Source organism: Castor canadensis, chromosome 9, assembly GCF_047511655.1.
Source record: "Castor canadensis chromosome 9, mCasCan1.hap1v2, whole genome shotgun sequence".
In the NCBI taxonomy this organism is placed as follows: domain Eukaryota; kingdom Metazoa; phylum Chordata; class Mammalia; order Rodentia; family Castoridae; genus Castor; species Castor canadensis.
The window spans coordinates 150,651,740-150,665,173 of record NC_133394.1 but is presented as its reverse complement, the minus strand read 5'-3'; the positions used below and the strand labels follow the sequence as shown (position 1 = coordinate 150,665,173).

The 13,434-nt window shown below is 50.3% G+C and overlaps 1 protein-coding gene across 4 annotated transcripts in view; it reads left to right on the top strand.

Annotated features, from left to right (window-relative positions):
• Jakmip1 (janus kinase and microtubule interacting protein 1) overlaps nucleotides 1-13,434 on the top strand; it is a 137,274-nt gene that overhangs the window by 73,637 nt on the left and 50,203 nt on the right. For all 4 annotated transcript variants that reach the window (XM_074042656.1, XM_074042659.1, XM_074042658.1 and 1 more), the window contains exons 4-5: nucleotides 9,092-9,301; nucleotides 10,138-10,257. In XM_074042656.1, the coding sequence (XP_073898757.1) occupies nucleotides 9,092-9,301; nucleotides 10,138-10,257 (330 nt within the window). The remainder of the gene's footprint in view (nucleotides 1-9,091; nucleotides 9,302-10,137; nucleotides 10,258-13,434) is intronic.

The window sequence follows — 13,434 nt, the reverse complement described above, 5'->3', positions numbered from 1 at the left end:
ATTGACCCAGAAGAACTTTCCTGATCTCATGGGCATCAGGGAAATGCAAAACTGCAACGAGACACCATTTTGCACCCACGGGAGTGACAGTCATTGGAAACCAGACACGGCCAATGTCGGCTGGAGGGTGGGGACAGCAGGTTGCTGGGGGCACAGGTGTAGAATGGTGATGCCTTCCACTGTGGAGAATGGCGTGGCTGATTCTTCAGACATTAAACATTGGTTTACCTAGCGACACAGCAGTTCCATGTTAGATATCTGTCCAGGAGACCTGAAGACTCAGGTCGCTAGAGAGACCTGTTCCAGTGTCACAGCAGCAAGTGGAGGTGACCAGGGTCCACCACTGGGTGAATCCGTGAAGTGCAGTGTCCCCATGGGGTGGCTGTCGTAATGACAAGGAATGGAATATTGGTGTGTGATGGCAGGAGGACACACAGGAGCATCATGTTGAATGAAAGGAGCTGGACACCAAAGCCACCTGCCGCAAGGAGCTGTTCACGCGAGATGCCCAGGACCAGGAAACCTTCAGGGAGCTAAAGGATGGTGGGTCAGGCATTGGGCGGGGATTGGCTGTGAGTGGTGTGGCGGGTGTCACTGGGCTGAGGACCGGCTTCTAAAATGGTTGTCATGACCGTCACACAGCTCTGTAAGCTTATTAAACAAGGGGGAATTTATGACATACAAGTTATCTCAAAATGTTTAACACAAAGTAGAAATCTAGGAAACTTAGAATCAGCGAAAATTTAACTGTGGATCTTGTGTTTTTTTAAAAAATAATTTTTTTGTGGCTTTGGGCTTTGAACTTGGGGACTAGTGCTTGCTAGGCAAGTGCTCTACCGCTGGAGCTTTGGCCACTCTAGTCCTTTTTGCTTTCAGTTATTTTTTAGATAGGGTCGTGTACTGCGATCCTCTTGCTTACGCCTCCCATATAGCTGAGATGACAGATGCGTACTACCAGGCCAAGCTTCTTTGTTGAGATGGGGCCTCACTATTTGTCAGGACTGGCCTCAAACCTCGAGCCTCGAGATCTTTGCCTCCTGAGTAACTTCGATTACAGACGTGAATCATCATTCTCAACCCCAAATAACCCCAAATAACCTATGCTTACAAGAGGATAAAAAGCATACTGCGAGACGCCTCTCCGTAGGCAGCAGGGTGACCAAACTTAAAGGGTCAACAGTATTAGAAATGACGAGGGTATCAAGCAACCAGAGCTCTTGTATCTCACACAGGAAAGTGCCTTGAGACCAACCAACAAAGAGTCTGTCAACTCAGAATTCCATGTCCTGAAATAAAGACATTTTCCATTCTATAGAGGCGAGTTACTTTGTCACCAGAGCCCACAGCACTGAAGATGCTAAAGGGGGCTGTGGCAGTGAGGGGACAGTGCTGAATAGGAGGAATCTAGCTCTATGGGAAGGGGGTGTTGAGCATCGGAGCCAGGGAGAGAGGGCAAGTGTATGGCTTGCCTGCTCTTCTTGTTTTTTTAAGACACCAGTGACTGCTCAAAGCAGAGGAGAGTACCATCCTGTGAGGCTGATGACATGCAGTCAGAGGGGCAGTCAGAGGACCGGGCCTCTTGGAAGTCCTTCCATCTGACCCTAGGTAATTCAGGCAGACTGTAATAAACCAAGGACAAAAGCAAACCAAAACAAAAAAGAGCTCAGGTCAAAAGCTGATTGAAGAAATAAAATGAGAAACATTTGTTTATACAAGGAAGGATCAAAGAAATAAAACAGGCCAAGTGGTAGAATTCAACAAATCCAATCCATAGTCACAGCGAACATAAATGGAATAACACGTTAAAAGGAAATTGCCAGGCTGGATGCAGAAGTCATAGTTTTAATATAAAGGCCTCTGAAGTGGAAGATTAGAAGATGTGCAACACAGGTAATAAACTTAGTAATAGAACAAATAATGGCATATCCAGTTGAAGGATTATTACACAGCCATGTAAAATAATGGACTTCTGATATGCATGAGAGTATGATGAATCCTGCAAACTTAATGCCAGGAAGAAACCAGAGACCATCAGCAGAAGCAGCCTGCTCTGCTGTCAGGTTCCAGGTACATGAAGTGTGGGAAGGGGAGGCCAAGGTGGATGCTAGAAGTAGAAGCATGGCTGGCTTCTGGGACCAGGTTGCTGAGAGAGCTGTCTCGGATGTTGTAATGTTTCCTCACTTTTCTTTTTGTTTTGGCAGTACTGGGGTTTGAAATCAGGGACGTAGTGTTTACCAGGCAAGTGCTCTATCACTTGAGTCACACTTTCAGCCTTTTTTGCATGGGTTATTTTTGTGTCTGCGCAGGCCTGGACCTCAGTCCTCCCTGTTTATGCTTTCCTGTGAGCTGTGATAACAAGCACACGCCACTGTGCCCAACCATTGGTTGAGATGGGTCATCTGAAATCCTCCCCCCACCCTCGCTGGCCTCAAATGGTGACCCTACCAATCCACCTCTCATGTAGCTAGGATTACAGGTGTGAGCCACCATACCCAGCCTAATGTTTCCTGGTTTGATGGGGCCGTGGCTGCAGCACCAGTGCTTGCACACGGGCTGTTGCTGATTCGCACGGTACCAAGGCATATCTGAGCTGTGCCTCACTTTGCATGTTTCTGGATGACCAAGATCAAATCAGAGCTGTCACTCTGAAGCAGGCAAGGCAAGGACTTCATGCTGAGGTGCCTGCCTGCCCATCACAGTAGCACACCACAGAGGAGCGTGGACTGTGTGTGCCAAGACTCATTGTTTACCTCACTCTGTTTTGATATTATATCTCAGCTAAGAAATTAGATGCTGAAGAAAGATAAATTGCCAGCATGGTTAGGATTTTGAGGGGCCCCATGCAGCACCCTAGGACCTTCTGCACTGACTGCACTCATTGAAGAATAACCAACGATATCAGCAGAGGAAGATGCAGCTTGGCACCTTTACTGCTGACAGAGCCTGGGCGGGAACATCACAGATTTCTGGAAAGGCCAAAATGCCTTTCTGACTTTTGTCCTCAGTCTAGACCCTGTGGTGGCCTAGTTGAGGGGACATCTGAATCTGCAGAGCAGCTGTAGCCACTGAAGTCCCTCCCCTCGCTGAGGCAGGTGAAGGGGGTAAAGGCAGGACGTTCTGGGCACTCAGGACTTCCATGGCCTGGCTCCATTGAGTTGAGAACATGGAGGAGGAAGGGGTGGAACAAAAGGCCAGGGGTGGGCAGGGAAAATTGTTCTCCAGGAAACCCTGGGGGTGGCATAGGGGGTTCCACCTGGCAAGCGGGAACAAATTGTTCTCATTGGGCCCTTTCAGGTGCAGGGGCAGAGAGTGGAGCAAATATGGGGATTGAGAAACCACGGGTGTCTGGCTTGCTGGATGGAAGGGCTCCTTTCTCTGTCTCTCAACTCTGCTGTCCCCTGTGTTGGTGTCACTGCCGGACCACAGGGGACAAGATGGCTGTGGGCAACATAACTTTCTCTAGCTCAGAACCTGGTGACTTTGGTCTTCAATGGAGAGAGATGTCAAATGGTGCTGGACTGGGCCAGCTGACCCAGCAAGGGACACAGGAGCAGCCAGCCACCTGACCCACCCAGCTGACAGTGAGGAAGGCCACCAGAACGAGGTGTCCACAGGGACTGGTGCGGTGGAGCCCACCTTCTGCCTCTCTGGGAAGAGCACTGGTGCACACCTGATGGAGGCCACCAGTCCAGTTTCCTGCTTCCTGTGGTCCAGGTCACAGTGCTGCCCCTCTGTCCACCAAGGAAAGGGATCTGTAACCACATTGCATTTAAATTATTTTCTGGCTGCTCAGAGAGAATTTTCATGACTCCTCAAATCACCAAAAAACACAACCTGCCATCCTGCCTGTGAGTGAACTTGGACAAGGGCAACAAGATGGCTTCCCCTTGAGGTCCAGGGACAGGCGTGGCTCTGGCTTTCCCTGTGGACACATGACTGACCAACACCACTGGCCTCACGCGTTTATTGTCACAAAACAGGGCCACAGTGTTACAGATCCCTGTCCTCCCCGAGATTTCTGAGCATAACATTCATATGCCCTTTTTACAGGCTAAAGTGGAGTAGGATTTTATACTCTGCCTCAGGCCACAGGTCATCTTTAGAAAATTGTGAATGATCTGGTGTTAAAAGCAATGTCCAGGATTGGTATGGTGGCCTGTAATCCTGGCTCCTGGGGAGGCAGAGATTGGGCCTGGGCAAAGAGTTCATGAGACCCCATCTCAGCCAACGGTCAGACATGGTGATGCACACACACCTGTCATCCCAGCAGAGAAGCACAAATAGGAGGATTGTGTTCCAGGCTGACTGAGCATAAGGTGAGACCCTATCTCAACAATCACCATCGATGGAAGGGCTAGAGACCTGGCTCAAGCAGTAAAGCACCTGCTTGGCAAGTGCAAGGTGAATTCAGTGAGCTCTGAAATGAATTTCGGGTTGTACTTGTAATGATAAAGGTAAATGTTCCTCTACCTCAGTTTTTCCAGCTGAGTGTTTCATACATAGACCAAGTGCACAGGTCTAGAAAGAGGGGGCGGATATAAATTGGGGACATTTTAAACACAGGGTGGCAGAGAAGTAACATTCTTAATATTTGAAGAGTTTGCAACCTACGAGAAAAACACCTCATTTCATCCTTCAGCACACAGCGTGAATACACAGTTCACAAAGGAGAAAAGCCATGCCCGTTGGCCAGCTAGGGCAGCAGAAGAAAGGAGGGGCAGGTGGACCCTGGAGCCCTGGGCACCCGTTGCCAGACCCCTGGTGGAGAAAATCTACCTTGGGCGACACTTCTAGACTCCCCTCCCCTCTTGTTCTCTGTGTGGCCCTGGGGAGGTTGCTTGCTGTCTCTGAGCCTCTGGTGCCTCAGCTATAAAATGGAATAGTCGTGTCTGCCCCAGGGTTATGAGAACGAAGTGAACTGAAGCATCCCTGGCAGCTGTGTTTCTGTAGCACAGGATGTGTAAAATACGATCCTCTGTTGTGGGGACACTGTACGTGCAAGAAGTAAAATGGGAGCAAGCCATGTATTTGCACAGAAACTGCTGGTGTTAATTTTAAATGCACCAAGGATTCAGTGACAGAGAGGCTGTGTCCATTTTGGAGTCAAACAAAAACGTTCCCCATTCAAGTATTTGTGTGTGTGGTTTCCATGTATAGTGCTCAGCTCAGGAGGGCAGGAGCAGCAGATGTCCCTTTTACTGTTCCGTGGTACGATAGATGTCACTCCTCAGCAGATCTGTTGCCCAGGCAACTTCCTCATCAGCTGGATCGGATTAGATCTGTAAGGAGGCTTTCTGACTCTGCTTACACACTCAGCATCTCTTAAGAAAACACTGGCTGGGCGTGGTGGCACATGCCTGTAATCCTAGGTACAGAGGAAGTGGAGATCCAGAGGATAGTGGTTCAAGGCCAGCCAGGCAAAGAGTTAGGGAGACTACATCTCAACCAATAAGCTTGGTGCCTCGCAAGTCCCGCTGTGGTACTCTTTTTGCTTCCCAGGGCTGCCATAACAAGCTCTTCTTGGTGTCTGCATCCTCTGTTCTCCTTATAAGAAGTCTAAAGTCAGTGGGTTCCCCCTCTCCGGTAGGACCTCCTCTTAATGTCTTCCATCTGGAAGATCTTACTTCCAACAATTGGTTGCACTATTCACCCAGTGGGGTGTCAAGGAGGAAATGGGGATGGATGTGGGATATTGGCCTCTGCTTCTGTCTTTGATCCCCCAAAACATGGCAGAGAAGGGTGCTCACACAGTTGTTTAGGAAGAGGTGGGCTGATGGCAGCTGCCCAGTGGCAGCTTCTGCTGAGCTGCGTGCCCTGGGGGCCTGCCTGTGAGAAGTGACCACATAGACCCTGGTTCCTGCATTGCAGAGGGGATGGGAGACTTGGAGAGGTCACTGCATTTGAGTCATGACTTTGCTGCCACCCAGAGTGTGGCCATGGTCTCCTCTCTGGGCTGAGGTTTGTGTGTGGAGTTGGGTAGATAATGTCTACTTCAAGGTCTTTAGAAGACTGCAGAGCGAGTGTCTGTGGTATAGCCAGAGTATTGCTCACACAGCCCATAAGGAGAAGCGGTGACCATTGTTGAGCTGGTTTCTCTTTCCAGTCAGTGCAGGTTCTTTTGGTTGCAAGTGACAGAAACCCCACCTCATGCCAGCTTCATCCTTGAGAGTCTATGGGCTCTAGTAACTGAAGTCCTAGGACTGGCTTCAGGCACAACCCCAGGGGTACCAGTGATGTCACCCAGGTCTGGGTTTCTCAGACTCTGCCTGTGGCTGATGCTCAGGCTCAGGGTTTTCACATTGTGTTACTGAGATGCCACCCCTGTGCATGTCCACATCCTCAATCACGCAGTTCAGAGCCCTTTCCTAACTCTCAAGAACAAACGAGAAGGTCCTAGAGATGCTACTTCAGGATGTTGGCTCTGATTGGGTGGCACATGCATCCCAGGCCAGTTATTATTGGGTGGTCCATGTGGGTGTCGAGAGCCAACCAGGGACTTCCCTGGGAACTTGGGATGGTTTCAACCCCTCCCTCCTTCTCCTTACCCATCGATGGATGCAGGGAGGAGACCAGAACGTCCTGCACCAGAGCAGGTTCAGTGAGTTTTGAAGTTCAGCGTGGATGATCCACCACTTCATCAGGCTTCTGAAGGAGGGCAGTGGGGCAGACCACCCAGAGCTCAGCCTGGGACCAGATGAGAGTGGCTGCCATTGGCTCTGTGGGCTGGGCCAGTGACCCAACTCTGGACCCTCAGGGCTGGGGAAATACAGCTGTCTGGAAGATACTGACTCCAGAATGCGTTCTGCATGGCCCAGCCATGCTTGGATGGGATTGTTTTCTAGAAATCTTTTTCCATATCTCTGTGCTGTCACTTCCCAGGATAATGGGGATTGGTGCTCTTCTTGAATTTGGCTGGGAATGTGGGGTCCTTGAGACGCCCTGCTCTGGATTTCACGGGGAGCTCATGCAGGGTGGTGGTGGTTCCACTGTGACTCCAGTGCAAAGTAGGCAGTTTGCAGCCAAGATGCTACTGTGAGAAGGGGACAGACTGCAGCCGTACCTGCCTAGGCTACTAATGTGTGACATCCCTGACTGCCAGTGTTGATTCCTCTTGCTTCAGTTTTCTTTCTAGCACTCCTCACTCTGGAATCTCCAACTGCGCTCACTTAATTCTTATGTTTACTCCCTGCCCCGCCTCCCCAGCGAAGCTCTGAGGACTGGGCAATGGGTCTGTGGAGTCATGCATGTCTCCCCCTCCCACTGATGGTGCTTGGCTCAGTGTTTACTGGATTCTGGAAAGCACCCATGGATTCTGCTTGCTTCTGCATTGGCCAATCTCATCTGCACCTTTAGGGCATCCTCAGCATCTTTAAGGGTGCTGCCCAGCTGCCAGCAGATTTGCCCAAAGCAGGTGGATGCTGGTGGGTCATCAGGAAGGGGAGCAGTGGGTACCCTCTGCAGCTGCCTGAGGAGCTGGCCTGGGACACTTCCTGGGTGGCAGGTGGAGAGCATCCTGTGTCTTCGAAAGAAAGGTGACTCAGGGTGTCAGGATGACTGATAATCTGGAATTTGGTGGCACCACTTCCCTCCTGCCATAATCTCACGTAGATTTTTTTCAGTGGCTTTTCCTTTTAACTGAGACAGCCTAGTTAGGTAGAGCTAGAAGAGAGGACAGGTGGCAATGGATTGTCGTGCTTCTGACATGTTACCTCCTTTCTGTGCTTGCTGAGAGCTCGCCACCAATTCTACAAGGTAGCATCTGAGGTCTGCTCAGTGTCCCCACATCCCCATTTACCAGAGACAGGCTGTCAAGGAGGAGGCCAGCCTGCTGCTCCAGTCCCACAGTAGGGCACTGTGAGCTGGCTTCCACAGCCAGCGCTGTCTGCTGTGGCTGTTGGGGTCTGAGCAGAGGGGTGCAAATTTGAAGTAAGAGTATGGGTTACAGCAGACTGCAGCATGCATGTGCATGCACTGCAGGTGAGGGATGTTTGTACCAGCCTGTGCAGCAGCCTTACCTACATGCTTAGAGGCTCAGAACACTGAAGCATGTTCTCTCGTGGTCTGGACTCCCGTAAGTCCAAAACCAAGCTGTGAGCAGGACCGTGTGCCCTGCTCTGGAGACAGGGCCTTCCCACCTCTCCCAGCTCGTGGGGACACCTGTAGCTCTTCCATCCCCTGGCGGTGACTGCCTTGCTCCAGTGGCTTTCCTGACTGCTGGCTTTGTGTCATGTGGAAGTTGAAATGATGACCTGGGGCTGGAGTTTCCTCCATCAGCATGGTTCCCTGCCATTACCTGGCTATTGTGCTCAGGCTGTCCCTGTCTGACATGCTGTCCTGGGGAAGGCTGGATGTGACCGGGCTGGGGTGAGTGGGGGCTTTAAGTGCAGCTCCCACCTGCAGACGCTTAGGACCTGTGGAGGTTGAGCTGAGCTCAGGTGACTCTGTGACTTTGGAGTGTAGAAGGAAGCTGGGGGTGTACATTTCAACATCAGATGCATAAGGAGAGAGTTTATGTCACGGTGGGGAGACAACATGGCTGCCTGGGGACAGGACACAGGGAAAGGAGCGAGGTCCAAACCTTGGGGGCTCCAAATTTCGATAGTAGCCAGAATAGGACAGGACACACTTGTGGAGAGGAGGGAGCTGAGGAGTCACTCACATGAAGTGGGGAGTATGGACTGTGTCTGTGTCACGTGCTGGTCAAGTCAGGGAGGACAGACAGTTGTCCAGTGGACTGGGGGCCAGGAGAGCAGTGGTCACTTTCCCGGGAGCTGTCTTGGTATGGGTAACGGGGGACAGGCAAGAGGGGGTCAGTGAGTGAGTGGGAGACAAGAACTTGGCAAAGCCCGGGGGCTGGGCAGCTGCCTTTGGGAGGCAGAGCAGGTGCTGTACGGTCTGTGGGTCCAGCGTTCACACACTTCACTAAGGTGAGGAGGCATGAGTGGGGCTGAATTTGGTGACTGTGCAGGTCCTAGAACCCAGAGCTCGGGGCTGTGGGCTCTGGCAGCCCTGGGTCCTGAGTGTGCCCAGTTCAGTTGATCCGGGTCCGAGGCCCAGCTCCGTATCTGATTTCCCATTCCTTCTTTTCCAGATGGATGAGATCAAAGGGAAGGACCGGGTGATTCTGGCTCTGGAAAAGGAGCTGGGTGTGCAGGCAGGGCAGACCCAGCGGCTGCTCTTGCAGAAAGAAGCTTTGGACGAGCAACTGGTGCAGGTCAAAGAGGCCGAGCGTCACCACAGCAGTCCCAAGAGAGAGCTTCCGCCTGGCATTGGGGACATGGCTGAGCTCATGGGCGGCCAGGTGAGGGCAGCTCCCACAGCCTGGGCTGGGCTGGGCTGACCACCCACCAGTGCCTTCCCTTTAGTCCTGCTCAGCTTCCTGCCTTTCTCAGGCCTTTCCTCCATCCCCTCCCTCTCTCTCCTTCCCGTCACTCCATCCTTCCCTCATTCCCATAGCCCCTCCTTCCCACATTTACAGTCACCCCGTACATGCCAGGCCCAACGCTTGGCACCAAGAACAGAGAGGTGCAGAATTTGCTGCCTTTGCCTGCTGTGGCCTCAAAGTTACTATGCAAAAAAAAAAAAAAAAAAAAGACAAGGTGCTCAGAGCAGGACACACGACAGGAGCTCCAGAGGGGACTAGAAGGACAAAGGCAGAGTCCTATGGGATCAATAAGAGCTTCCCCAGTGGCCACCCTAGTGAAGGCACGGAGGAGCACTGGCTCATTCGTCCCCTCACTCATCCATATCGGAGCATCTGTGGTGAGTGCTGGCACTTCAGCGTTGAGCAGGGGGAAGGACACAGTGTTGCTCCTGAGGAATGTACCAGTACATTCTCGGGGCCCCAAGGACTGTGGGATGGGCCTTCCTAAGAGACATAGGTGGATGAGCTTTATCCTGAGGGCCTCCCTCTACCCACTGCCACCAGATGTTTGGGAGCCGTTGAGGGACTTAAGTCCCGGTCGCTGGAGGTGGAGTGTGCCCGCACCATGTGGCAGGCTTCGTGTGCTGTCCACCGTGCCGAGTGGCACACGGTCCTCTTAACAAGCACCTCACCTGCTAGGTCGTCCTGGGGATTTTCTAATGCTGAAGGGAATGGTTTCTTCAGAGTACGTTTGTGTCTTGATTTCTTTTCAGGATCAACATATGGATGAGCGAGATATGAGACGGTTTCAACTAAAAATTGCTGAACTGAATTCGGTGATCCGAAAGCTGGAAGACAGAAATACCCTCTTGGCAGACGAGAGGAATGAACTGGTAATTGGCTCGAGACAGATGATGTCTTGCGGGACACAAGGAAGGGTCCCGGGGCCAGGAAACACTTCTCAAACAGGAAATGGAGGCAAAGGCCTCCTGGGTTTCTTTTCTTGCTTTCTCTTTTCTTTTTGTCATTAAAGAAATCGTCCATGCTGTTGTTTCTGCAGGAACTTATCCTTAGAAAACAGAGTTCAGGGAGAAGTGTGGAGAGGGTGATAAGTGCAGAAATATCTGGAATAGCAGCCGAAAACAACGATAACAGAACCCAGTTAGTGGTCGCATGCCTTTGGCCAGGGTAACCGTGGAAACGCCTCACGTTAGTCTGTACAGTCGCTAAGGCTCATGCTGTAGACTAAATTTAGCCAAAATGGAAATGTGCTCTGAGTAATTAAAATGGTAAAAGTAGTTTACAGAACCAAGTTAAATTGCCACTGCTCTGGCTTATAACGAGGAGCGAAGAGCTGAGCCCAAGGAGCAAACGAGGGTGTTGAATCCCCAGCACTTGATGGCAGAGGCCTGTGGGTTCCGGGAAGGGAAGGGCTGGCACGGCTTGGGGCTCGTGGCCCTGAGTGGTCAGTGGTCACCTCTTTTGCCACGACAGGCTTCCGTTTCTCCTATGCAGCGCGTCACTGGGACCAGGAGGCAGGTCTGAGCCTTTGAGTGTGGAACTTGGAAGAGAAGTCCCAGCTAGAAAAAAAATAAGTCAGTCGTCAATTCCAGTCTGCCGGGGCACTTCCTGGGTCTTGCTGCTATGGATAATTTGACCCACAAACCCACTTCTTTTCTTTTTCTCTGTAGTTTAGAGGCATAATCAAACCTAATTACTCCGATATAATCCGAAAAAACTTGAAGGGAAGTCCTACCATTTCCCTGGTTCAGATTATCCTAGATCATGCCTCAGGGTAGGGAAGGGACACAGCCAGCTTATTAAAATGCAGTTTAGGGGGGTTGGAGCATGGTGGCTCATGCCTGTAATCTCAGTACTTGGGAGGCTGAGGCAGGAAGATTGGGTGTTTGAGACCAAGATTGGGCTACATAGCAAGACCCTATCTCAAAAAAAAAATTTCTGGATATTGAAAGATATTCTTTCAATAGGTGGTAATAGTTATGAATTTTATTATTGTTGTTATTATTTCTGGTGGTACTTGGGTTTGAACTCAGGGCCACACACTTGCTAGGCAGGTGCTCTACCTCTTAAGCCAAAGCCCCAGCCAAGTTTTTATTTTTTATCTCCTTACTTTCCTTTGCATAAAAGTTTATGCACTTCTAACTTTAAAACTATTGAACAAGGACTCCTAGTTAAAAAACGTATGTACATCTGGTAGAATATAGCAATTTCATGCATGTGTTTAAGTTGCTGGATAAACAGCTAAAATAATGTTTATACAGCAGCAGTCTGTACATAAACCTTAACAAATGCATCATAATTTTTTGCTTATTCTAATTTTTCCTATGAAGGGAAGTGTTTGTAAGTACCACTTCAAGACGGCTACATTACTCAGGCCCCTTCTCCCTGTCTTCCCTGACCTCAGGTCCAGCCCTGACACTTCTATTCTTCTGTGACTCATTCATTTTTTGGTTTGGTTCTGTGGTTGCAAAGTGGGATTTTTTTTCCCCCTGTGTATTATTTATGATTTGCTTTTTTCACTTTGATTTGTCAATTACAGCCCTCCCTGTTGATTTTTTAAAAATTTTTTTATTTTGTGAACTAGAGTTTGAACTCAGAGCCTACACCTTGAGCCACTTCACCAGCCCTTTTTTGTGATGGGTTTTTTTCAAGATAGGGTCTGGAGAACTATTTTCCCAGGCTGTCCTTGTACCGTGATCCTCCTGATCTCTGCCTCCTGAGTAGCAGTCTGTCTGACACGGTGGGCTTATATTCCCCTGCATGGGTACACCAGGCTCATCCATCCCCTCCCCTCAGGATGGATGTTCAGGCTCCTCCTAATTTTTTTTTTGATTGTACTGGGGTTTGAACTTGGGACTTATGCTTGCTAGGCAGGCTCTCTACCACTTGAACCACCCCACCAGCCCCTCCCCTCCCAGTTTTGTTGCTCTTATAAACAATGCCACATAGAAGATCCATCTGGCTTTACTGTCTTTACTGGGGAGTAGATTTCTGGAAGTAGAACAGAGTCATGTGGTACACTCTATCTTTTCACAGATGCTATCAGAGTATTTAACTTACAGCCAGCGACTGAAGGCTGGGGTCTCCGTCAGTCCTGTATTTGGTTCTTGGTTCTAACACTGTTTCTGTGGCTGTTGTGCCCTCATGGCCCACCTCTCTGTGCTCAGGTTCTTGTCGGTAGTGTGAGGTGGGGCTTGTCTCTCCTTGGTACTGGTAAGGGCCAGAACCGTTTCAAGTTCACGGTGAAGACTTGGTAACATGGTGACTGTTGTGTAGTTGCGACACTGATGGACATTTGAGTTGTGTATTTTTTTTTTTTTTTGTCTATAAAACTACCTGGTGAAGACCACCAGTATGCATTTAATTCTCACTATGAGTGAGAGGCAGGTGCTACATTATCTATATTTTTATAGATGAGGAAACTGAGACTTAGAATTTGACCGTGATCATGCAGCCAGTGAGCCTGCTACCGGGGATACTGTGCTCAGAAGGAAAGGAGTGGGTGCCTTACAATAAGAGGCTCCTGGTCTCCCTCCTCTGTGACTTCTCACCAGTCTCTATTTTACTGGTCCAGCCCAACATCACAGTCAGAGCCATAGATTGTACAAGAAGGCAAACCATACAATATATTTCTCCTGCTTCAAAGACCCCAGGGGTTGGAGTGGAGACCAGATGGCCAAGAGGGGGCTCCCAGAGGTTTCGGAACACCTGACATGTCACAGGGATTGTCTGCTGTGCTCTCCTCTGTGCCCAGCACTGAGCCTGGCCCCAGTTCCTTCTGGGCTGCTGTCTGAAAGGCATTGAACCTCACCAGCCTTGTATCTGGGAAGGGTCACCAGCAGGGACTAGGTGAGTGGTCCATGACCTCTGGAGGTCATGCCCCTGCAGAAGGGTGCACTCATCACAGCCACCTGACAGCTGGCAGCCTGAGTCCATATGTGAGTTGTTCTGCAGGCTGCAGCCTGCTCCTGGGGCCTCTGGCTTGGCTGGTGCAGGCTTCTGTGATGCTCAGCCCGGGGAGGTTCTTTCTGGTATTTGCATCACCCCAG